We start from the raw sequence: 27,151 nt of genomic DNA on the forward strand, positions 1-27,151 counted from the left end.
CTTTGACGAAGCCCTAGAAATCAATGGAAGAGTGGTCGTCAGGCATTGTTAATTAGACAAATGCAGAAATTTTAGGTAAATCTAAAAAGCCCGCAAAACAACAGCTGAATGCAAGTCAAACGATAAGATAAAGCAAAAGGACATACATTCAATTTTCTTATAGCAGAGAGGCCAAATAAACATTAGAATTCAAGGAAAAGCTGTAAAAGATAACGCACCTGAGTGATCTACAGAACACGGAAACTAAAGACCTGTTTGCAATCATTAAAGTCTAGTTTTGACCAGCATCTAAAACGCAAGTGGTATACGAAATAACATGTAGTGAATGCAGTTCCATTTAAATCGAGCAAACTTGCAGACAAATAACCACGCGGATTCCAGGGCATCAAGAAAGGATTTACCGTTAAGCAAATGTTCTGGCACATCACGAGCGTTTGATTGGCGTAAAATAGAACAGTGCAATGTAACATAAAAGCTCATTACTCCTGAAGCGTTACAAGTAGCACAAAGGAAGCCATTGCTGCACACGCGCGATGACCGTTGCCAGGAGTTGAAATATTAGTCAAAAGTTTTCATGTTGCTCAATTCCACAATTACATTTTAGCGAATCAGAAATGTCCCAGAACGTTACTGAAACGGTAGAAAGTCGCTAAGAACTTCAAAATTCTAAATTAAACGATCTTGAATAGAAAATTTAAAACGGATGGTAAAACAAATTTATTGGAAATTTCTGTTTTCATCGATTAACAGTATTCCGAGAACTTCTTATTTTACTGCTTTGTTTATTAATTGAATATAAATCAATCTAATTGTAAAAAAGAATAACTTGAAATTGCATTTTACGTGATGATGCTAGATATAGCGAAAACGTTTGTAAATTAACGATTTGGAATTCAACGGAAAAAAATGAATCAAAAACATGAAATAGTCTTTCTGGATATAGCCGTCTACGTTGATGAAAAAAAATTCTCTAGTAAATTGTGCCAGAAGCCAACAGACACTGGAACAATTCTAAATTTCCGTAGCTGTGCTGCCCTCCAGCATCAAAGAAACATTGTAGAGGATACTATCCAAAGGCTTTTTTGATCTACAAGCAACTGGCATTACTTTGACGAAGCCCTAGAAATCAATGGAAGAGTGGTCGTCAGGCATTGTTAATCAGACAAATGCAGTAATTTTAGGTGAATCTAAAAAGCCCGCGAAACAACAGCGGAATGCAAGTCAAACGATAACATAAAGCAGAAGGACATACATTCAATTTTCTTATAGCAGAGAGGCCAATTAAGCATTAGACTTAAGGAAAAGCTGTAAAAGATAACGCACCTAAGTGATCTACACAACACGTAAACTAAAGACCTGTTTGCAATCAATAAAGTCTAGTTTTGACCAGCATCTAAAATCGCACGTGATATACGAAAAATAATATAGTGGATGCAGTTCCATTTAAATCGAGCAACCTTGCAAACAAACAACCACGCGGATTGCAGGGCATTAAAGAAGGATTTACCGTTACGCAAATGTTATGGTACATCACGAGCGTTCGATTGGCGTCTAATAGATCAGTGCAATGTGCCATAAACGCTCATTACTCCTGTAGCATTACAAGTAGCACAAAGGAAGCCTTTGCTGCACACGCGCGATGACCGTTGCCAGGAGTTGAAATTGAAATATTAGTCAACAGTTGTCATATTGCTCAATTCTAAAATTACATTTTAGCGAATCAGAAAAGTCCCAAAACGTTACCGAAACGGTAGAAAGTCACTAAGAACTTCAAAATTCTAAATTAAACGATCTTGAATAGAAAATTTAAAACGGATGGTAAAACAAATTTATTGGAAATTTCTGTTTTCATCGATTAACAGTATTCCGAGAACTTCTTATTTTACTGCTTTGTTTATTAATTGAATATAAATCAATTTAATTGTAAAAAAGAATAACTTGAAATTGCATTTTACCTGATGATGCTAGATATAGCGAAAACGTTTGTAAATTAACGATTTGGAATTCACAATGGAAAAAAATGGATCAAAAACATGAAATAGTCATTCTGGATATGGCCGTCTACGTTAATGAAAAAAAGAAGTCTCTAGTAAATGGCGCCAGAAGCCAACACACACGGGAACAATTCTAAATTTCCGTAGCTGCGCTGCCCTCCAGCATCAAAGAAAAATTGTAGAGGATACTATCCAAGGGCTTTTTTGATCTACAAGCAACTGGCATTACTTTGACGAAGCCCTAAAAATCAATAAAAAATTGGTCGTCAGGCATTAGTAATCAGACAATTGGAAAAACTTTAGGTGACTCTAAAAAGACCGCAAAAACAACAGCGGAATGCAAGTCAAACGATAAGATAAAGCAGAAGGACATACATTCAATTTTCTTACAGCAGAGAGGCCAATTAGGCATTAGACATAAGGAAAAGCTGTAAAAGATAACGCAACTGAGTGATCTACACAACACGGAAACTAAAGACCTGTTTGCAATCATTAAAGTCTAGTTTTGACCAGCATCTAAAAACGCAAGTGGTATACGAAATAACATGTAGTGAATGCAGTTCCATTTATGTCGAGTAAGCTTGCAGACATATAACCATGCGGATCGCAGGGCATCAAAAAAGGATTAACAGTTAAGCAAATGTTCTGGCACATCACGAGCGTTTGATTGGCGTATAATAGAACAGTGCAATGTGCCATAAAAGCTCATTACTCCTGAAGCGTTACAAGTAGCACAAAGGAAGCCATTGCTGCACACGCGCGATGACCGTTGCCAGGAGTTGAAATTGAATAATTATTCAACAGTTGTCATGTTGCTCAATTCCACAATTACATTTTAGCGAATCACAAAAGTCCCAAAACGTTACTGAAACGGTAGAAAGTCGACAAGAACTTCAAATTTCTAAATTAAACGATCTTGAATAGAAAACTTAAAACGGATGGGAAAACAAATTTATTGGAAATTTTTGTTTTCATCGATTAACAGTATTCCGCGAACTTCTTATTTTACTGCTTTGTTTATTAATTGAATATAAATCAATTTAATTGTAAAAAAAGAATACCTTGAAATTGCATTTTACCTGATGATGCTAGATATAGCGAAAACGTTTGTAAATTAACGATTTGGAATTCAACGGAAAAAATGAATCAAAAACATGAAATAGTCTTTCTGGATATAGCCGTCTACGTTGATGAAAAAAAATTCTCTAGTAAATTGTGCCAGAAGCCAACAGACACTGGAACAATTCTAAATTTCCGTAGCTGCGCTGCCCTCCAGCATCAAAGAAACATTGTAGAGGATACTATCCAAAGGCTTTTTTGATCTACAAGCAACTGGCATTACTTTGACGAAACCCTAGAAATCAATGGAAGAGTGGTCGTCAGGCATTGTTAACCAGACATGCAGAAATTTTAGGTGAATCTAAAAAGTCCGCGAAACAACAGCGGAATGCAAGTCGAACGATAACATAAAGCAGAAGGACATACATTCAATTTTCTTACAGCAGAGAGGCCAATTAAGCATTAGACTTAAGGAAAAGCTGTAAAAGACAACGCACCTAAGTGATCTACACAACACGGAAACTAAAGACCTGTTTGCAATAATAAAAGTCTAGTTTTGACCAGCATCTAAAATCGCACGTGGTATACGAAAAATAATATAGTGGATGCAGTGCCATTTAAATCGAGCAAACTTGCAAACAAATAACCATGCGGATTGCAGGGCATCAAAGAAGGATTTACCGTTACGCAAATGTTATGGCACATCACGAGCGTTCGATTGGCGTCTAATAGATCAGTGCAATGTGCCATAAACGCTCATTACTCCTGAAGCGTTACAAGTAGCACAAAGGAAGCCATTGCTGCACACGCGCGATGACCTTTGCCAGGAGTTGAAATTGAAATATTAGTCAACAGTTGTCATGTTGCTCAATTCTAAAATTAAATTTTAGCGAATCAGAAAAGTCCCAAAACGTTACCGAAACGGTAGAAAGTCACTAAGAACTTCAAAATTCTAAATTAAACGATCTTGAATAGAAAATTTAAAACGGATGGTAAAACAAATTTATTGGAAATTTCTGTTTTCATCGATTAACAGTATTCCGAGAACTTCTTATTTTACTGCTTTGTTTATTAATTGAATATAAATCAATTTAATTGTAAAAAAGAATAACTTGAAATTGCATTTTACCTGATGATGCTAGATATAGCAAAAACGTTTGTAAATTAACGATTTGGAATTCACAATGGAAAAAAAATGGATCAAAAACATGAAATAGTCATTCTGGATATGGCCGTCTACGTTGATGAAAAAAGAAGTCTCTAGTAAATGGTGCCAGAAGCCAACAGACACGGGAACAATTCTAAATCTCCGTAGCTGCGCTGCCCTCCAGCATCAAAGAAACATTGTAGAGGATACTATCCCAGGGCTTTTTTGATCTACAAGCAACTGGAATTACTTAGACGAAGCCCTAAAAATCAATGAAAGAAAATTGGTCGTCAGGCATTAGTAATCAGACAAATGGAAAAACTTTAGGTGACTCTAAAAAAACCGCAAAAACAACAGCGGAATGCAAGTCAAACGATAAGATAAAGCAGAAGGACATACATTCAATTTTCTTACAGCAGAGAGGCCAATTAGGCATTAGACTTAAGGAAAAGCTGTAAAAAGATAACGCACCTGAGTGATCTGCACAACACGGAAACTAAAGACCTGTTTGCAATCATTAAAGTCTAGTTTTGACCAGCATCTAAAAACTCAAGTGGTATACGAAATAACATGTGGTGAATGCAGTTCCATTTATGTCGAGCAAAGTTGCAGACTAATGACCATGCGGATGGCAGGGCATCAAAAAAGGATTACAGTTAAGCAAATGTTCTGACACATCACGAGCGTTTGATTGGCGTATAAGAGAACAGTGCAATGTGCCATAAAAGCTCATTACTCCTGAAGCGTTACAAGTAGCACAAAGGAAGCCATTGCTGCACACGCGCGATGACCGTTGCCAGGAGTTGAAATTGAATAATTATTCAACAGTTGTCATGTTGCTCAATTCCACAATTACATTTTAGCGAATCACAAAAGTCCCAAAACCTTACTGAAACGGTAGAAAGTCGATAAGAACTTCAAATTTCTAAATTAAACGATCTTGAATAGAAAACTTAAAACGGATGGGAAAACAAATTTATTGGAAATTTTTGTTTTCATCGATTAACAGTATTCCGAGAACTTCTTATTTTACTGCTTTGTTTATTAATTGAATATAAAGCAATTTAATTGTAAAAAAGAATAACTTGAAATTGCATTTTACCTGATGATGCTAGATATAGCAAAAACGTTTGTAAATTAACAATTTGGAATTCACAATGAAAAAAAAATGGATCAAAAACATGAAATAGTCATTCTGGATATGGCCGTCTACGTTGATGAAAAAAGAAGTCTCTAGTAAATGGTGCCAGAAGCCAACAGACACGGGAACAATTCTAAATTTCCGTAGCTGCGCTGCCCTCCAGCATCAAAGAAAAATTGTAGAGGATACTATCCAAGGGCTTTTTTGATCTACAAGCAACTGGCATTACTTTGACGAAGCCCTAAAAATCAATAAAAAATTGGTCGTCAGGCATTAGTAATCAGACAATTGGAAAAACTTTAGGTGACTCTAAAAAGACCGCAAAAACAACAGCGGAATGCAAGTCAAACGATAAGATAAAGCAGAAGGACATACATTCAATTTTCTTACAGCAGAGAGGCCAATTAGGCATTAGACATAAGGAAAAGCTGTAAAAGATAACGCACCTGAGTGATCTACACAACACGGAAACTAAAGACCTGTTTGCAATCATTAAAGTCTAGTTTTGACCAGCATCTAAAAACGCAAGTGGTATACGAAATAACATGTAGTGAATGCAGTTCCATTTATGTCGAGCAAACTTGCAGACATATAACCATGCGGATCGCAGGGCATCAAAAAAGGATTAACAGTTAAGCAAATGTTCTGGCACATCACGAGCGTTTGATTGGCGTATAATAGAACAGTGCAATGTGCCATAAAAGCTCATTACTCCTGAAGCGTTACAAGTAGCACAAAGGAAGCCATTGCTGCACACGCGCGATGACCGTTGCCAGGAGTTGAAATTGAATAATTATTCAACAGTTGTCATGTTGCTCAATTCCACAATTACATTTTAGCGAATCACAAAAGTCCCAAAACGTTACTGAAACGGTAGAAAGTCGACAAGAACTTCAAATTTCTAAATTAAACGATCTTGAATAGAAAACTTAAAACGGATGGGAAAACAAATTTATTGGAAATTTTTGTTTTCATCGATTAACAGTATTCCGCGAACTTCTTATTTTACTGCTTTGTTTATTAATTGAATATAAATCAATTTAATTGTAAAAAAGAATACCTTGAAATTGCATTTTACCTGATGATGCTAGATATAGCGAAAACGTTTGTAAATTAACGATTTGGAATTCAACGGAAAAAAATGAATCAAAAACATGAAATAGTCTTTCTGGATATAGCCGTCTACGTTGATGAAAAAAAATTCTCTAGTAAATTGTGCCAGAAGCCAACAGACACTGGAACAATTCTAAATTTCCGTAGCTGCGCTGCCCTCCAGCATCAAAGAAACATTGTAGAGGATACTATCCAAAGGCTTTTTTGATCTACAAGCAACTGGCATTACTTTGACGAAACCCTAGAAATCAATGGAAGAGTGGTCGTCAGGCATTGTTAACCAGACATGCAGAAATTTTAGGTGAATCTAAAAAGTCCGCGAAACAACAGCGGAATGCAAGTCGAACGATAACATAAAGCAGAAGGACATACATTCAATTTTCTTACAGCAGAGAGGCCAATTAAGCATTAGACTTAAGGAAAAGCTGTAAAAGACAACGCACCTAAGTGATCTACACAACACGGAAACTAAAGACCTGTTTGCAATCATAATAAAAGTCTAGTTTTGACCAGCATCTAAAATCGCACGTGGTATACGAAAAATAATATAGTGGATGCAGTGCCATTTAAATCGAGCAAACTTGCAAACAAATAACCATGCGGATTGCAGGGCATCAAAGAAGGATTTACCGTTACGCAAATGTTATGGCACATCACGAGCGTTCGATTGGCGTCTAATAGATCAGTGCAATGTGCCATAAACGCTCCATAATACTCCTGAAGCGTTACAAGTAGCACAAAGGAAGCCATTGCTGCACACGCGCGATGACCTTTGCCAGGAGTTGAAATTGAAATATTAGTCAACAGTTGTCATGTTGCTCAATTCTAAAATTAAATTTTAGCGAATCAGAAAAGTCCCAAAACGTTACCGAAACGGTAGAAAGTCACTAAGAACTTCAAAATTCTAAATTAAACGATCTTGAATAGAAAATTTAAAACGGATGGTAAAACAAATTTATTGGAAATTTCTGTTTTCATCGATTAACAGTATTCCGAGAACTTCTTATTTTACTGCTTTGTTTATTAATTGAATATAAATCAATTTAATTGTAAAAAAGAATAACTTGAAATTGCATTTTACCTGATGATGCTAGATATAGCAAAAACGTTTGTAAATTAACGATTTGGAATTCACAATGGAAAAAAAATGGATCAAAAACATGAAATAGTCATTCTGGATATGGCCGTCTACGTTGATGAAAAAAGAAGTCTCTAGTAAATGGTGCCAGAAGCCAACAGACACGGGAACAATTCTAAATCTCCGTAGCTGCGCTGCCCTCCAGCATCAAAGAAACATTGTAGAGGATACTATCCCAGGGCTTTTTTGATCTACAAGCAACTGGAATTACTTAGACGAAGCCCTAAAAATCAATGAAAGAAAATTGGTCGTCAGGCATTAGTAATCAGACAAATGGAAAAACTTTAGGTGACTCTAAAAAGACCGCAAAAACAACAGCGGAATGCAAGTCAAACGATAAGATAAAGCAGAAGGACATACATTCAATTTTCTTACAGCAGAGAGGCCAATTAGGCATTAGACTTAAGGAAAAGCTGTAAAAAGATAACGCACCTGAGTGATCTACACAACACGGAAACTAAAGACCTGTTTGCAATCATTAAAGTCTAGTTTTGACCAGCATCTAAAAACGCAAGTGGTATACGAAATAACATGTGGTGAATGCAGTTCCATTTATGTCGAGCAAAGTTGCAGACTAATGACCATGCGGATGGCAGGGCATCAAAAAAGGATTACAGTTAAGCAAAAGTTCTGACACATCACGAGCGTTTGATTGGCGTATAAGAGAACAGTGCAATGTGCCATAAAAGCTCATTACTCCTGAAGCGTTACAAGTAGCACAAAGGAAGCCATTGCTGCACACGCGCGATGACCGTTGCCAGGAGTTGACATTGAATAATTATTCAACAGTTGTCATGTTGCTCAATTCCACAATTACATTTTAGCGAATCACAAAAGTCCCAAAACCTTACTGAAACGGTAGAAAGTCGATAAGAACTTCAAATTTCTAAATTAAACGATCTTGAATAGAAAACTTAAAACGGATGGGAAAACAAATTTATTGGAAATTTTTGTTTTCATCGATTAACAGTATTCCGAGAACTTCTTATTTTACTGCTTTGTTTATTAATTGAATATAAAGCAATTTAATTGTAAAAAAGAATAACTTGAAATTGCATTTTATCTGATGATGCTAGATATAGCAAAAACGTTTGTAAATTAACAATTTGGAATTCACAATGAAAAAAAAATGGATCAAAAACATGAAATAGTCATTCTGGATATGGCCGTCTACGTTGATGAAAAAAGAAGTCTCTAGTAAATGGTGCCAGAAGCCAACAGACACGGGAACAATTCTAAATTTCCGTAGCTGCGCTGCCCTCCAGCATCAAAGAAACATTGTAATAGATACTATCCAAAGGCGTTTTTGATCTACAAGCCACTGACATTACTTTGACGAAGCCCTAAAGATCAATGAAGGAAAATTGGTCGTCAGGCATTGTTAATCAGACAAATGCAGAAATTTTAGGTGAATCTAAAAAGGCTGCAAAACAACAGCAGAATGTAAGTAAAACGATAAGACAAAGCAAGAGGACATACTTACACTTTTCTTACAGCAGAGAGGCCAATTAAGCATTGGACTTAAAGAAAAGCTGTAAAATATAACGCATCTTACAGTGATCTACACAACACGAGAACTAAAGACCTGTTTGCAATGATTAAAGTCTAGCAATGACCAGCATCTAAAATCTCGCGTGGTATGGGCATTAAAATGTCGTGGATGCAGTTCCATTTATGTAGAGCAAGCTTGCAGACATATAACCATGCGGATGGTAGGGCATCAAAAAAGGATGAAACCCCAAAAATCAATGAAAACATGGCAAAAAAATCAGTATCCGGAAAAATGGTCGTCAGGCATTGTTAATCAGACAATTGGAAAAAATTTAGGCGACTCTAAAAAGACCGCAAAAACAACAGCGGAATGCAAGTCAGACGATATCATAAAGCAGAAGGACATACCTACACTTTTCTTACAGTACAGAGGCCAATTGAGCAGTAGACTAAATGAATAGCAATAAAAGATAACGCATCTTACAGCGATCTAAACATCACGGAAACTAAAAACCTGTGTATTATCAGTAAAGTCTACTTTTAACCAGGATCTAAAATCGCACGTGGTATACGAAATAACATGTAGTGGATGTAATTCCATTATGTCGAGCAAACTTGCAGACATATAACCATGCGCATCGTAGGGCATCAAAAAAATGAAACCCCAAAAATCAATGAAAACATGGCAAAAAAATTAGTATCCGGAAAATTGGTCGTCAGGCATTGTTAATCAGACAGTAAGAAAAATTTTAGGTGACTCTGAAAAGACCGCAAAAACAACAGCGGAATGCAAGTCAGACGATAACAAAGCAGAAGGACATACCGACACTTTTCTTACAACATAGAGGCCAATTGAGCAGTAGACTAAATGAATAGCAATAAAAGATAACGCATCTTACAGCGATCTACACAACACGGAAACTAAAAAGCTGTGTATCATCAGTAAAGTCTAGTTTTAACCAGCATCTAAAATCGCACGTGGTATACGAAATAACATGTAGTGGATGCAATTCCATTTATGTTGAGCAAACTTGCAGACATATAACCACGCTGATAGCAGAGCATGAGAGAGAGAGAAAGAGAGAGTTAATTTAACCCGGCCCATAAATCAAATGTACAAAGAAGGATAATCAAAACACATAAATCACAATTAAACGTCGAAAAATAAATGCATTTAATATATCCAACAATCTTATTAAAAATTTATTCAAGATTATTTTTGGCAGTGAGAGGACGCGCAACGAGGTCCTTAGACCTACTTTCCAGCGTGTCCTGTAATATAAACGTAAGAGTGGATAAACTTAACTTTCAATTTAATATTCATGCCATTTTGTAAATGATTACTTATTTAGCAACCTTTTATCTGCTCGAACTTATTACTCCACCACAGCCCGGAGATAAGTACTTTAACATCGAATCGAAACTTGTTTACAGCAGAGAGCAACGTTGCAAGTTAAAAATTGTCGTGTTTTGTCAAATGGTCCTATGAAGGAGGAAAAAGTGACAAAAACGGTCTTTAGAAATTGAAAGTGATTTTTGACAGCAGAAATCGAGTCGCGGTGCCTTCTACGAAGGCACCGCACAAAATTTTGCGTATCATTTTTGATTATTTCCAAAGAATTTTCAGGAGTTGTAGGGATGTGACAAATTATCCAAAAACACAATTCCAACGAGATCAAAATTCTCATATATGAGAAACAGGAGCGGTCCTAATACTCAACCTTGCGGGACGCCATAATTTAATTCACGCCAATCCGATGAAAAACCATTACAAACGGTACGTTGCGAGCGACCGGTTACAAAACATATTTTGTAACATATTCCGTAACGAGTCAATTTCTTCCCTAAGATGCCATGATCGAAAGCTTTCTTTAGGTCCAGAAAAACTGTACTAGTAACTGTTCTTGATTTATAATTCTCTCGCAACCACTCAGTGAGTTCTGCAATTGCATCAATCGTTGAATGCTTTTTCCTAAATCCAAATTGTTTTGAATAGAGAAGCTGGAAATGTGATAGATGCGATTGCACATTATCCTTTCAAAAATTTTACTAAATACAATGAGCAATGATATGGGTCGATAATTATTAAGATCTGCTTTACTATCCCATTTATGCAGCGGAATTACTTGGGGTCGTTTTAGATCTTCCGGAAAAATACCCGTCTTAAAAGAATTATTTATAAGTTCAGCTAGAATTGGCGCTAAACTCTCGCTGCAGCTTTTCACAACTAGGTTGCATATATCATCTAAACCCGGAGAAGTTTTCTTATCGAGTTGGTCAATCGCCTCTCTGACTTCTAATGGCTTTGTTGGAAACAGCCATAAACAAAAAGACTTCATTCGCTTCCGAGCGATCGCCTATATCTATATTCGTGCTATCGTCCTCCAAGTTAGTGATCACTCAAAATAGTAGCGATTTCTAATTTAGATTGCACTATCTCTTCAGTACTTAGCTTTATCTGTTCAATTTTAATCGGCTTTCTTTCTGATTTTCCTTGCAATTCATTTAATAATTTATATGTTTGTTTAGGATCATTGATACAGCGTTCGAATCTTTTGCTATAATAATAACTCTTCAGCTTCTTTAATGCTTTCTCAACTTTTAATCTCGCCCCATTAAAATTCCTTAAATCTGATGATCGGCTAGTTTGTTTCCATTTCCGATGCAAATGATTCCTCTGAGAAATTAGATTTTTCAAATAATTATTTACGTACTTAGGCTTGGAACATTGATTTGATTTAAATTCTTTATAGGTAGCAAATTTATCAATCAATTCAATTAAAAGTTTATGGAAAATGTTGAAATCCGATGGAATAGTTTGAAACTTTTTAGCGATTATCGATTGAAGTTCTTGAATTCTATAGTTATCATTTAATAAGATAAATCGCGTGCTCTTGATATCGTGTCATTCGTTTTTCTAAAATCATTATGATTTAAAGTTAGTAAAATTGGATAGTGATCGGTAATATTTTGTTCAGTAAGAATATCGAGAACTAAATGATTGAAGCCCTTTGCTATAGCGTGATCTAAACAAGTATTTGAAACATTCCCAACTCGTGTTATTTGGCCATGTATAATCTCAAAACCAATTGACTCTATAGCTGATAAATACTTTGATGATGCATTGTTTCTTTTCAAAGTATCAATATTCATATCACCTATTAATTTTACTGGCATTAAAGATTGAAATGACTCAAGAACTTCATCAAGCCGCTCAATGAATTCCATTTTATTCGATCTTGGTGGGTTGTAAAAAACAATAAGCACAAAATATAAGCCTTGAAGGAAAACTTTTACAGCAAAGCATTCCTCTAGATTAATATCTAGCTCTCCCAGTACATCAAAACCATCTTTACATTGAATCATCACACCACCACCACGTGATTTGCGGATTCGACTTAGAACGGTGTTGTATCCCCTAAGCTTAAAACAATAGGGTGCGTCAGCTTAATAAAAGTGCCTCTAGATCTCCGTGATGTTTCTTAAGAGACCTGATGTTCAAGTGCAGCACCGATAGGTATTTATTCTCGAAAAGTATTTTCAACAATGAAACCCTGGTTATCATCAATATCTACAGCACACGATTTATGGTCAGGTGAATTGTTCAACAAACCGAGCACATAATCTTTCAACATATCGAGGTTTTCCGCATGGTCACGTAATTCATTCGGGAGCGATGAGTACTTATCATCTTTTGGAGTTATTTATCGTCGTCTCGTTACGCCTCTTCTTGGTATAGGGTGGAACTACATAGGAGGTGGATTGGATGCAACTGTTGTTGTCGTTGGCATGAGACTGTCAGCTGGTTGTTGTGGAGCACTTGGTTGTTGAGATGCTAGTCGAGTGTTCTTACGCTTTGATGCAAATTTAGTTAGCTTATCGACGTCCTGTTTCGTTTTGACTTCGATATAGTCCTTTCTTTGGTTAACGTACTTCCAGTTTAACCACAATTGTTCGTTGAAACTTTAAGGTTTTTCTCTACCGTGGCGTACTTGAGGACTTCTCTATCTTTCTCGGGTAAACATTCTTTCATTTGAATGTATTTGTTGTTTGACTTGTTAGTTATTCCGTAGAGCAACGACTGAGATCTCCAGATGTAGTTTTTATCTTCGAAATAGACAAATTTGATGATAACCGAAAATTGACCAGCCATTGCGCTCCTTAGAAAATGACAGGCTTTGATCCCAGCATTGGTGAGATGGGCGTTGAATATGTTGTTAATAAACTGTAACACTTGCTCTTGGATACTGTCCGCCGAATGCGATGCATATGGGAAATTGTAAAAGATTAAACAATCTTTGCGGCTGTATCGTTCCAATTGTAGGACCTGTCTGATAATTCATTCAAGCAGTTTGTAAGATGCACAATTTGGGTGTCTTTCAAAGTCAGTTGTTTTTTATTTCAGAAACCTCGTTGGTGAGTAGCTCCAGGACACTTGCACATTGTGGATTTTCATGTTTCATGTCATTCACAGCTCTTTCAATGTTGTCCATGGCAGTCCTCTGCATTCAACTTTATTTATTAAGTTTAACACAACAATTAGGCTAATTGCTGTCGGCGGCATCTGAAAAGGATTAATCGTTAAGCAAATGTTATGGCCGATCACGAGGGTTTGATTGCCGTAAAATAGATCAGTTCAAAGTGCAATAAAAACTCATGAATCTTGAAGCGTTACATGTATCACAAAGGAAGCGCTTGCTGAAAACGCGTGGTGAGTACCGTTTCCAGTTGACATTGAAATCTTAGTCAACAGTTGTTATGTTGCTCAATTCGAAAATTACATTTTAGCGAATAAAAAAATTGAAATGTCCCAAAACGTTACTGAAACGGTAGAAAGTCACTTAAAATCTAAATTGAACAATCTTGCATAGAAAACTAAAAACAAATTGAAAAACGAAATTTCAGAAATTTTCGTTTTAACCGATAAACAAAATTCCGAGAATTTCTTATTTTACTGTTTTGTATATTATTTGAATTTAAATAATTGTAATTGTAAAAAGAATAACTAAGTTGCATTTTACCTCATGATGCTAGATATAGCAAAAATACATGAAAAGAATTGAATTAAAAATGTCGTAATGGCTAACAAATTTCAAAATAACATAACAGAAACAGAAAGGGCAGACTTAATGGCAAAGAATGCGAGACGGTTGAGGCGAAGAGCGAAAGCAAACGAAAAGAATTTTAATGTGCGCGCAGCAGCACCAGCCATGAAAAGAATAAGTTATCTAAGATATGGTTTTGGAACATGCAGCTTGGCTTCAGTCTTTGGAGGTCAACATGAGGTCATTTAGGGGTAGTTTTGGCATTCAATGCGAAGACTGTGTCTGTCATTAGAGGTCATATGGTTGCAATTATTTAAAAATTTGAGATAATTAGGATCTGACTTCTACGTTGAAAGTTTCTATGCTGATGTCATCTGGCGTTCTGGACTTTTGACCTCTACATCCACGAATGCATAAAATAGTGCTCTTTAGAAGACTGAAGCTGACACGGGTACGGATAAAGTTAATGACTTCTGGATATCGTTCGTTTGATTTTTGGGCTATTAGGGAAGCAATGCGTCTGATGACTTTGTGTGTGATGGGGCTGGCTCCACCTGTGGTGGCAAATATCAACGGTGAAAAAGATCCATCTTCAATGTCCAAAATTCTGTCTTGATATTTAAGGCGTTTTAAATTTTCATGTAGCAAATATGAATTTTTGGTGTCTTTAATTCTGTTTGTGGGAGCATAGGGGTTGAAGATCTTTACATCATAAAAAGAGCGCTCAATACGACTGCCCCAGATTCCTTTGGCGGAGATGTCGAGTCTGGCCTCAACTTCGGTGCAGGTAGAGTTTGTAAAAGTCTCGTTGTCGAGAGGCTGCAGATGTGGTTCGACTTCGACGTCGTGGCTAACTTTTTTCATCAAATTAGCGAAGAGATCACGTATTTCATTGTGCCTGATAATCGGGTATTCTCCTTTGGGGCAGTGTAGGGCGTGGAACAGTACAAAAGGTGATCCACAGGCACATGTTGATGGCACATTTTTTGAAATCCCACCCGTAGCGGATACAGAGGGCGTTGCTGAATTCCGATTTTGTGAGCCCGAATCCGTGTTTTTCGATTGGCAAGGCGTTTAGCCAGGAGGAGGCTCCTTTCTCCCTTGCAAGTTTCAGGGCGTATGAGAGGTCGGGATTCGTCGCGTCAATAATTTGGTTTTGCTTCTGCGTAGCTGCCTTCAGGTGCTCTTTGTGGATCTCTTTCTTCATTCGGTCTTGCTCCAGAATTATGAGATTGGACGATGGGTCGTCGAGTGGTGCTGAAAGATTCTGGGAGTCTGAATAGTTTCTACTGTAATCATCTGGTTGATTGATTGCCAGCCCACCTTTTCTGATGGGGAGGGAGAGTACCCGTCTGGACTATCTCTGTTCGTCAAGGCTGGGATGAGCTTGTTGCTGATGATTTCTCCAGCATGGCGAAGAAAATCTGTTGTTTTAGGTGTGGTTCTGGACAGAAACGTCATTTTATTCTGAAGTCCTTTGACGTAGCAGTGGTAGGCTGCGTGGGGTGATGACTTGCCAAAGTTTGAGAATTTTTGAATTAATTTCGTGTAGTCGTTGGTTTTGTGTTTCAAATCGCATATCCTCGTCACTGCCAATAACTGATCCGAGAACTCTCGCACTATTGAGAATTTGGACATTTGTGTTTGCAAAAAGATTTCGGCCTTTTGTTTTGTCGATGGTTTGACAATTAGCTGGCATTTTGTTGCGTTTACGTGATAGCCAAAGCTAGGCCCCTGATTGGAAAGATTCTCGAAGAGTTCGTGCAGTTGCTGGAGTGTCCCGGCTGCGTTGCCGTCGTCAGCGTACCACTTTTGTACGGTTCTTGGCGTCTGCAGTTTCAATATTAGAGGCTTTATTGCAATTCCGTACATTAGCATGGCTAGTGGGTCTCCTTGAGTGCAACCTTCGCGAGATAAGATGGCTTTTTTATCAACAAAAAGTTGGCTTGGTGTCTGGTAGGAGTCTGTAAGAGGTATGTGGAGAAGGGCACATTCTGCGAATATTTTCTAGGACGGTTGTTCTGTTTAGTAGATTGAAGGCATTAGTGGCATCTATCAGTAAAATAGCTTCACAGTTCTCGTTTTCGAATTCTCTGCGCAGAGCATGGATTGCATGTTCGATTCCTGCGGTCTGCCCAAGGCAGAGCTGAATATTGCCTCCAATTCTCTGGGCCTCTGCGCCTAGACAGCTTGAGATGCATCGCCCAATAATTCGGCGCAGAACTTCACCTATCCCAATCGGTCGTACGCCTGGACATTTGTCAAGTGGGATCAGTCTGCTGTTGTACGCTTCTAATGATGTACTGGGCAATATTTCAGTCGCTATTCTGTATGCTAGTTTTGCCACTGTTTTCCGGAGGTTGATTGAGGCATTGTCGAATAGCGAAAAGGTTTGTATATTTAATTTTATAATTGGCTTGAATTTCAGAAATGGAAAGCACTCCAACCTGTGCAGATTGATCAGTCATGGCCTTCTCAAACTCTAAAGCCAGCAGATCGCCTAATTCAACAGCTTCATTGGACAAAAGCTTCTTGAACTCTGCTTCGAAATCGAAACCAGACATATCTCCTCGCAACAGCCTCTCAAAACCTTCTGTCTCCTTGTCGGATTTTTTCTTCTAAAACAGAACCTGCTTTATCATGTCAACACAACCTCAATTTTGTATGCTGGATAAATTCTGCGTAAGTGATAACAGTATTTATGGTTTTGCAGGCATAGGGTGCACTATTTATTAACGGTCATAGGGCGCCAGGTTACCGCTTGTCTGATTTCAAAATCTCGGACAAAATCTCGGGCAGAGAAATTTGACAACTGTAACATCTACATTTCAATGGTTTCCAGCAACAACTTATAGAGCATCTTTGCGATAATTTTTTTATTATAAATTCTTTGAAACTAAAAATACTTTGATACTACGCAATTCATTGAAGAGTTTTCAGGAAATTAATAGGAAACATTGAGAGCAGTCAACAGGATATTAATACAAGTTATCAAGAACGTTAAAATATTTACGGGCTGTTTCGTTTTTGCTTTAGTCCCTACAGAAGCGGTAGACTTTTTTCCGCTGGACGACAATTTAACACCACTTGATGATGATGATGACTTGCCAGACTTTTTGTTTATGGAATCGAACCCTTTAACTGCGTCATTTAAAAGTGCATCTAGTTCAAGGTCTGAATGATCGGCGTTGGTCGTGGAAATTGTGTCAGTATATGAACTGATATTAGAAGCATCTCCTGAGCCACCATCAATTTCAGGTGGTTTAGTGACAGAAATGGAGTCAGCAGTTTCGCTATCATCTGTATCACAACTCATTTCACCTGGCAAAAAGCGAGAATGATAATTCAAGAGTAGCCTAATTGTTGTAATAAACTTATTAAATAGTTTCATATTGTGTAATGATAATGACTGTCAAAACGTCTAAAAGAAAACACACAACTTCGATCAGTGATGGTCCCTGCAGTGTCTGCAATGGTCTTCCATTGACCGATGGCGAAGAATGGATTTCAAAATCTCTGCCTAATAGTAGTAGTAATTGTTGTGATAAACTTATTGTTTTTTCTCTACGTTTATTACATTGTTTCTTTTGTTTTTTAGATCACAATAATAAAGGGCCGTGTACACCATCCGGCATCGATGGATGTAGGTCGAAAAATAGGGCATGATGAGTAGCACTTAGTAGCCGGATGCTGCACTCCAAGCTGTTCCCCTCCAGACAGTGTAAAGACGGCCCAGTCACAAAAATAAATAACAAGTGGAGAGGAAAGCACCTATATATATATAGCACACATAGGGAACTAGAATGGAAGGATTAAAATAAAAATGGAACATCAAGGAATAAGCAAATGAATAAAGATAAGCAGCCAAACACTCAGTGCAGCCTTCCCTCCTCCACGACGGCGCTAATCGAAGTCTCACTGAGAACACGAGGCTTGAGGGCACGACATCCCCTCAAGCAGAGAACACAGCTCCTCAGAAGTGCGAAGCTGATTTTCGTTCGGATGTAGCTTATAGCGTCGGCGTACGGCTCTCCGCGTTTTTCGCTGATCTTGGTTGCGAGTTGTTTCATAACGCGCGATGCTGATGGACCTGGACCACCCGAACAAGCAAAAACCAGTGCATTGAAGCTGCTGTTTTCGGTTTCGGAGATTCGCTCTTCGTACTTATTTCGCTTGATGCTCTCGTGATATTTGTATGCATCTTTCATGGTCTTAGGGCAGCTCTTCGCATGAGCGTTGAAAATCTTTACATCGAAGAAAGTGCGATTAAAGCGGGAGCCCCACAGACCGTTTGCCTTGATGTCCAGTCGAGCGTCATCATCAGTGGTGGTGGAATTACTCGAGAAAATTCTCCATCGAGCGACTGAAGTTTTGGCTCTATCTGTACATCGTGGCAAACGTCATCCATCAGGTTTGCAAACACATCTCTAATTTCGTTGTGTCGTAGGTGCGTATAACCGCCTTTGGCGCAATGGAGGGCATGGGTGAGGCTGAATTCTTTCCCGCATGGGCATATGGCTGGCGTGTTCTTCGCTTCCCAGGTGTAGCGAAGTGCTATTCCATCACGGAACTCAGTCTTCGTGAGGTCAAAACCATGTTTTGACAACGAAGCGCGTTAAGCCAGCTTGATGCTCCTTTCTCCGAGGCCAGCTGGATGGTATACTTCATTTCTGGTAGATTGTTTTCGATTCTGGATTTTTTCGAGATGAGTTCACGTTGATTGTCTGCTTTCTGTCTGAGACTGATCTCGGTTTGTTCTACTTCACATTGTTGAATATTATTGAATGACGCCAATGGTCTTGAGAGTTCAACTGATTGCTCAAGATTTTTGTGAAGATCTTGTGGGAGGGCGATGTTAAGCCCACCCATTCTATGAGGGAGAGAAAAAAGTTCTCTTTCCTCTTGGATTACTTCTTTGCCGACGATGTTCGTTATGACTCGGCCAAGCCGCTCCTCCACCTTGTCCAGAATCCCGTCCATGGAAGGTGTAGTACGCGAGAGGAAGCTCAACTTCTGTTGAACCCCCTTCGTCAAACATGCATAGGCATTCTGGGGAGAGGTGAGAGCAAATTGACCAAGTCTGTCTAAACTTTTTGCGTATTTAGTTTCTGCATCTTTCAGGAAATATTTACTGGCCTCAGAGCTTCCGATAACTGATCCCAGGACTCGAGCGCCCTGCGTGATTTCCACATTTGTGCCTGCAAACACAGTTGACGCTTGGCGCTCGCCTCCTGGCTTAAATATCAACTGACACTTCGGAGGATTGACAAGATATCCATACTTGGGACCGAGCTCAGTGAGCTTGTCGAAGAGTGCCCTGACATCTTCTAACTTACCGAAGACGCTTCCATCATCAGCATACCATTTTTGTGTCAAAGAGTCATTATGAAATCTTGTTATTAGGGGTAGGATTGCGATTCCATACATTGCCATCGCAAGGGGATCGCCTTGTGTCGTACCTTCCTGAGACAGTATGGTCGACTTACCGATGTAGAGATGAGACGGGTGGCTACAGGAATTCTGTAAGTCAACATGCAAAGATGGGCATAAGGCTTTCACGTTCTCTAATGCTTTTCGCCTATTGAGCACGTTAAAAGCGTTTTTGGCATCAATTAGAAGAATTGCTTCGTTTTCTGGATCATCAAAACTGTGGCGAAGCGAATGTATGGCATGTTCTATGCCACATCTCTGGCCCAGGCACAGCTGCATGTTTCCACCGAGGGATGTTAGATCTTGCCTGATGCAGTCGACGATTATGCGCCCGGTTATGCGACGCATTACTTCACCAATACCAATAGGTCTCACACCTGGACATTTATCCAGAGCCACTAGTCGACAACCATTGTATGTAATCAAATCATCCGGTGGTATTATGGACGTGGCCAGCCTCTTAGCAAACTTGGCAACAAGCTTGCACAGGTTCGTGAAGGTTTGCCCGAAAGCAGAAAGTAGTCTACGCCAGTCATCGACATCGAGACCTGAAGGCCCGGCACAGCCATGAGTCTTCATTGCATGCTTTCGGACGAGCCTGGCACTGATTTTGTCGAAGACAGCGGGGTGGTAAGGAAGCGTGCGTGGATTTTCGCTCTGAATGCAGTTGGGCTCCAAGGGTTGACCTTCACGATGTTTGTCGCGTAAAATCTCGAGGACCGGTCTACCGTCTATGAGGTCGGTAGATGCGAGCACGCCGCCTTTGAGCTCATCCGAAAGAACGCGAATAGCATTAGTGATCTTACCACGAGACATGAAATCGTTGAACATCTTGAGGTCAGAGTGCTGCTGTTTGTTCCTTGAATTCATTCTCATTTGGATTGCCTTCGCTTCACAGAACAGTTCTGAGAAGTTGCAGCTGTACCATGCTTGCAGTCTACGCTTGATGGTCTTATTGTTCGATCCATTGTCCGTGTTCTTTGTTCGACTGAGGGTTAGGTGCGGAAGTATCATACAGAGGGTCAGAGATATATCGGATCTATCCGTGTTTACGGCAATCGGGGAGAGGACACTGTGAAGGGCTTCGGCGAACTATTCCCCTGTCTTGTTCTTACCGAGCGTGAAGAACAAGGGCTTCCAAGTGACGACCTCGCGGTATATTTCGCGCACTGTTACCGCGTGATGAGGCTGGAAGTGGTCCCAAAAATTATTCGATGCTGCGGCGACGGAACGTTCGCGGGCGTGCGATGTTGCAGGATCTATGAGTGCAGATCTATGAGTGCAAACTTATTAAATAGTTTCAGGAGTTTAGAAAAGACCGGATATCTGGACTGGATAGCCTTTAGCGTTTTCGTTAAAGGATTTTAGAGGCCGGCACGTATGGTCTACCTCGTAGGTGCAAGCTCTCTGAACCACGCCATCAAGTGAATCCTATACGACGAACGACGGCAGCTGTTTGGTAGAAGTTATTCAATTCCTGGATTGAACTTATTAAATAGTTTCAGATAGGATTAATGCTAATTGAGAACCATGGTCTACCTGGTTGGAGCCAGCTGTCTCGCCAATCTGACAAGAACTTTGGATCACAAGGACAAACGCCGATTTCAACGACTCTCCAACTCGAAGCCTGGCCTCTCTCTCAACCCCAGAGCGAAGGACAGGTACAAGACAGTGCAACACCTGTTTCAAAACGAATTTGTGCTCCTAAATCGAAAACGAATAGTCATCTGGCACGACGTGATCAACAATAGCATCACCCCCCACAGAAATAACAACAACCGACCCCTCTCCCCCGAGCAACTGATCGAAACCCTCAAGAAGCTCAAAAGATTGAAGCCATAGTCTACACCCGCCGAGCTGGTACCCCTGACTTATTCATCGAGCTCCGACAAACTGGCCTCCTCATTCTAGAAGCTACCAAAAACCTGAGCTCAAGAAGAAAACAGGCAAATTTCGAATATCTTTACCAGCTGACCCAGGTTCACCCCGAAACCCACATCGATCTCAAGTTGGTCACCACTGTTCTCTTAAACTGTCAAAATTTTCGAAAGCTGATCAAGAAGAAGCGATCGAAGAAGCCGGCAAAGAAGAAACCGAACAAACGCCAAAAGGACAGAAAGAAGCGGGAAAGCAAGAAAGCAGAAGAAGCAGAACAGCAAGAGTAAACAGAGTAAGTCACTGTTTTTTCTGATCTTCTCTTTTCTTTTTTCTGCTTAGTGAACCTGGAGGTCTTGTTATCTCGCTGGAGGTCTTGGATCGCAATCAAAAATTAGTAAGGAAACCTCAGTAATAGTACTTATGTTCCCCTAAATCACACTTCCTGTGAACCCGGGGACATTTATTGTCTTAGGGTCGCGGAATTGTGTAATCTCCTATCAAATCCTGTGAATCCAGGAGCAGTTAGTTTGCTTTGGAACCTCGGATCTGTGTTGGAATGTCATAAAGGTCTAAACCCGTCAGTGAATCCGGAGATTTCAATTGTTACCTCGGAATTGCGACTGGTTTATGAAACGACCGAGATGACTCGATCAAAACCTGAAAGCACATACAAGACGTGCTCCCTCCCCATCAGCAACAAAAGTGCAGTGTTCAACTGTGTCTCGAGTGGCGACTCCATGCACCTGACCGAAAAATGCAGTGGAATAAGTGAAACAGCCATATATGGAATACAGGAAGTCCGACAAAATGTTCTGCTCATATGTAACGACTGTCGACTGTGTGCAGAACAACCAAAGAGACCGAGTTCTAGACAACTTGGCATCAAGCAGAAAATCTCCAGACGTTGCGGAAATAGCGAAGAGCTTCGGTGAAGTCAAACTTGAGATATCCAAAATCCGAGCGAAATCAAGTTCCTTCCGCCCGAGCCGACAAAACAAGCCGTGCGTCCACCAGCACAGCCGATCAACCGGGAAAAGCCAACATTCGACGGGGTACGCTTCCGAGGGATCCCCGAATCCTCCGGAAAAACCGCCAGAGGTTGTTATGACGAAAATGTTCAGAAAGTAAAAGAAATCCTTGCCCATATGGATATCCACTGCCCAATGGATGATGTAAAACGCGTTGGAGCCTACAAAAATTAGTAAACGAGAACCATAATTGCAAAATTTTTCAATGATGATCATCGGCGACTTGTCCTGCTGTCCGCCCACAAACTTGCAATCTACGGGAAACTAATTTTCGTGAGCCGAGAACTCTGTCCAGACAAGAAAAGGCTTGAAAATGCTCTGTTGATCAAGCTTGGATACCTCATAGATTTCGACAAAATAGCCCTAAAGGACTTGCAAATTCGCAATCTGAAACTGCAGAAAAAGGAAAACAACAAATGGATGGACGTTGCTGTCACTCCTACTGGCAGCAACTCACCTCTGGAACAAATTTGACTACAAAATTAAAACAAACTCCAAATACTCAGTTTCAATGTGCAAAGTCTGCTTGACTTCCGAAGGCGGCCAAATATTTGCCAATGAAATAGCAAAGAAGAACTACGATGTACTCTGTCTCACGGAAACCTGGTTAACAAGCGATGTACCTGACAATGCATCCTTTCTTACTGAATACACAATCCACAGAACTGACGGACGTACATAAAACCATAAGTCAAAACACGGAGGAGTTCTCATTGCGGTGAAAGACATTCCTCACTACAGACTGAAAAGCACAACGCACTCGGAAAGTGTATCCATTGCGATAAAAACTCCAACTGAATCACTTGTAATTTGCTGCATGTACAACCCTCCTAAATCTAGACCATACAGGGCACCAGCCAGTCAAATCCACGAAAACTTGGAAGAAATCGAAAAGCAGATGAAACAACGGGACAATTACACCTTAATTGTCAGCGGCGATCTCAACCTCCCTGGAGCTGATTGGAACAGCATACTCTCAGGCGATGACAACGAACTCTCGCTTCTCAACAATTTTGAAAACCACAGACTTCAGCAAATTCTGCCTTGCAAACGAAATCAATCACTGGATGTATGCCTCACGCAATCTCTTGACAGCATCGAGCTCACCCAAATTGACAAAAACCTCACACGGGATTACACAATCTACGGAAAGAGATGCTCTGACCATCCAGCATTCCGGCCAACCATTTCGATTGACATACCAGCTACAAAACCAGCCCCCAAAGTGTAACATGCATATCACAATGTGGACTGGAAAGAAATAAACAGCCACATCAGAGACCATCCTTTTTCGCCCTACAGCTTCAGCAATGTCGAAGAACCTGTTGACCAATGGTACCTATGGATCGAAAAGATAATCGAGATACTAATCCCCCGTGTCACTCTGCAACGAGCAAACCTTCCCCCCTGGATTTTCTCTGCCACATCATACGAACTGAAGATCCTTGGAACGATGGAAAGGAAATTCGAGAGAGCACCGACCCTCAACCTCCTGATAAAGATAAAACGACGCGAAAAACTCCTCAATGAGCAAATCCTGATAGATCAGGCAGTCTATGAAAACAAACTCTTCAAAAGCCGCTGAATGGCTGACCTACAGAAATACCTGAAATCCGTACGCAAATCAAAACATTTCCCTGATGAAATGTACTACAATGTTGTGCAAAATGGACAAGAAACAAAAAAGACAGCCACAACCGATAGTGAAAAGTGCAATCTCTTCAACGACTTCTTCTCCGACGTTTTCACCAAAAATGGTAAAATCAACAAACCCCCAGTCTGCACAAAACAGAAACTCAACTACCTCAGAATTTCTGAAGAAAAAATCGAAAGACAAGTGCTGGGCCTCCAGGCAAACAAAGCTTGCGGCCCAGACAACATCAGAAATATAATCTTAAAAAACGCCCCAGCTTTGGCAAATTCTCTCAAATTTATCTTCCAAACCTGCCTTAATAAAGGAAAATACCCAGAGAGCTGGAAAACAAGCGAGATCACCCCGATCTACAAGGAAAATGACAAAGCAGACATCACACAGTATCGACCAATAAGTCTACTGAAGAACGTCTCAAAAGTCTTTGAGAAAGTCATCTTTGAACGGTTTTACCCACCGATAGAAAGAACTCTCTCTGACTCCCAACACGGTTTCAGAAAGAAACGATCAGCAGTCCTTCAACTCATCCTCTTCACGGACGAACTAAACCAGCAACTTGAATCGAAAAAATGCAATGACATTCGAACTCTGTGTGTTGACTTCAGAAAAGCCTTTGACAAAGTAGCGTACAAAATACACATCCAGAAGCTCGAGGACATTGGCCTCGGAGGAAAGCTACTCCAACTACTCAAAAGCTATATCACAAACCAAACGCAATGCGTCAAAATTGAAACAAGCAAATCAAAGACCAAAAATGTAACCAGCAGAGTACCTCAGGGTTCCATTTTGAGGCCTCTGATGTTCATCATCTACATTGACGATCTCCCCGAAGAAATCTCAGACATCCCGGCCTTCGGATACTCGGATGATTTCAAAGCAATTACCCACGGTGAGCAGGAATGCGAGACCACTCTCGGGGAAATACAGAAATGGAGCAAAGCTAACCATATGGACCTAAATGTTTGCAAAAGTAAAACTCTCCTCATCAGAGTGGATCTAGCCGAGCGTGACGAAGCATGTCTGGAAACCGTTGCCACCCAAAAAAATCTCCCAGTCGTAATGTTTCGAAATCACTCTTGGAGCGCAAACTGCCAACGTAGAACAACCAAAGCGTTGAAAACCTTCTACACACTCAAACAAAAAGTTTCGAGCAGAACCTCAATGGAGACAAAACTGAACGCGTACATAAGATACGTAGTGCTTGTACTCACTTACGCCTCCCGTGTCTGGTACCCTTCAAAGACTGACATGAAATCAGTCGAGAAGATCCAGCACAAGGCCACGAAGTGGATATGCGGCGGAAACGAGGAATATCATCAAAGACTCGAAACACTGAAAATACTCCCACTCTCCAGGTACATGGAAATGCAAGATGTCCTCTATGACCTCTCAATCCTAGAAGGCAATTACTACGTCCCCGAAGACAAACTGCCAAAGCGAAAAGAAAAAGAAAATGAAACAAGAGAAAAGCAGGAAATTGAACTCCCCACACACTAACTACAGAAATTAGACAAAAACTTCTTCTTCGAGCCGCAAAGCTATACAACATCATCAGAAGAACAACGGAGAAGCAAATGACGAAAAAAAGTTCTTATAGAGATGTACCAAAACTACTTTTACAGAAGCTACAACGAACTCGACAGCTGCACCTGGAGACTTCTATGCAACTGTGAAATCTGCAATCCAATGAAAAAACTCGTGTCAAACGAAAACTGAAGGGCACCCGTGGGCTCCGACCCTAAAGACTCTCCTATTACTACTACTACTACTACTACTACTACTACTACTACTACTACTACTACTACTACTACTACTACTACTACTACTACTACTACTACTACTACTACTACTACTACTACTACTACTACTACTACTACTACTACTACTACTACTGTTTCAACACTTTAATTCCAAATATGAAATAAAGGCACGGTTGGCAACAAATACAAACAAAACAAGAAGAGTTATTTGTTTGGTTATTCTGTGAAGTGCTGTACGACGAAATTGTTAAAGGCATTCTTTGACCCGGTTGCTGCTTTCTCCTGCAATCTGGTGAACGATACTTTGTTTCGTACACAGTCTCCTTCGATTTGACTCATCCACGTTTTCCGTTGCCCCCCAGGAGCGCGTCTAGCATGGACGTATTGATCGGGCGGGTCCCAATCGAAGGCACTGCGGGCTAATCTTCCTGGTTCCATTCTCTGGATGTGTCCGTACCATTTTATCCGTTTGAGCATGATCATCGTGGATAGTTGGGGCATTCGTGATCTTGACCTAATTTCTTCGTTCGTTGCTTTCTCCAGATATGACACACGTAGAATTCTCCGAAGACAACCACAGTGGAAACTCTCAAGTTTTCTCTCCATTAATTTCGAAAGAGTCCAAGTCTCTGAGCTGTACAGCACGGCTGATAAAACGAGTGCTTTGTACAAATTGCACTTGAGGTGCACGCTGAGCTGCTTGCTCTTCCAGAGATTTTGGAAGTTAGCAAACCGTTGTCTACCTTCTGCAAGTTTGCAATTGACTTCCTGCAGGTCTCCATGCTTGAGGCTGACATATGATCCGAGATACTTGAACGCTTCTATGTTTTCGAACTCGTTTCCGAGAACATCTTGTACTTTGCAGGAAAACACGCGTGTGGCAACTGCTTTAGGTTTGCCACAGTATCTCGATTGGTGAACTTTTCGGCCATTGACTGTTTTGAACTTTCTTTCACACTTATCACAGGTAAGGCTCGCCTCTAGTTGCTCGAACTTTGACTTGTCGACGACATTCTTTGACAAACCGGCTTTGCAGAATCTTGTTTGGTGCACTTTGCGTCCGGTAACTGTACTGAATTGCCGCTGACAATTCTGACATCTTAAAGACTCTTGGTCAGCCACCACTGACCGACTCTCATTTTCTAGCGACTCTGAATCTGCTACCGCAGATTGTTGTTGTGAAGCTACCAACGCTGGCTTAGCCACCGCTAAGCTTTTCAATCTTAGCTTCCGGCCATCTTGTGTTTCGAACCAGCCCGCTTTCTTTTTCGTTCCC

The 27,151-nt window shown here is 40.0% G+C and overlaps 2 protein-coding genes across 5 annotated transcripts in view; one reads left to right on the forward strand and one right to left on the reverse strand.

The window, feature by feature from the left end:
• LOC142343134 (peroxisomal biogenesis factor 19-like) overlaps window positions 1-17,470 on the reverse strand; it is a 110,232-nt gene extending 92,762 nt beyond the window's left edge. For both annotated transcript variants that reach the window (XM_075394823.1, XM_075394822.1), the window contains exons 1-2: window positions 17,142-17,470; window positions 16,576-16,746 (exon numbers count right to left, since the gene is read on the reverse strand). In XM_075394823.1, the coding sequence (XP_075250938.1) occupies window positions 16,576-16,746; window positions 17,142-17,444 (474 nt within the window). In that variant the 5' untranslated portion in view covers window positions 17,445-17,470. The remainder of the gene's footprint in view (window positions 1-16,575; window positions 16,747-17,141) is intronic.
• Window positions 17,471-17,502: 32 nt separating this feature from the next.
• Window positions 17,503-27,151, forward strand: part of LOC142343136 (charged multivesicular body protein 2a-like) — a 257,000-nt gene continuing 247,351 nt past the window's right edge. The window contains exon 1 of one of the 3 annotated variants that reach the window (XM_075394827.1): window positions 17,503-17,511. The gene's annotated coding sequence lies outside the window, so the exon portion shown is untranslated. Of the gene's footprint in view, window positions 17,512-20,847; window positions 20,855-21,049; window positions 21,056-27,151 lie in introns of those variants that run through there. The other 2 variants (XM_075394826.1, XM_075394825.1) reach the window with 2 other exon arrangements.

Source organism: Convolutriloba macropyga, chromosome 7 (assembly GCF_964194025.1).
Source record: "Convolutriloba macropyga chromosome 7, txConMacr16.3, whole genome shotgun sequence".
NCBI classification, from domain to species: Eukaryota; Metazoa; Xenacoelomorpha; order Acoela; family Convolutidae; genus Convolutriloba; species Convolutriloba macropyga.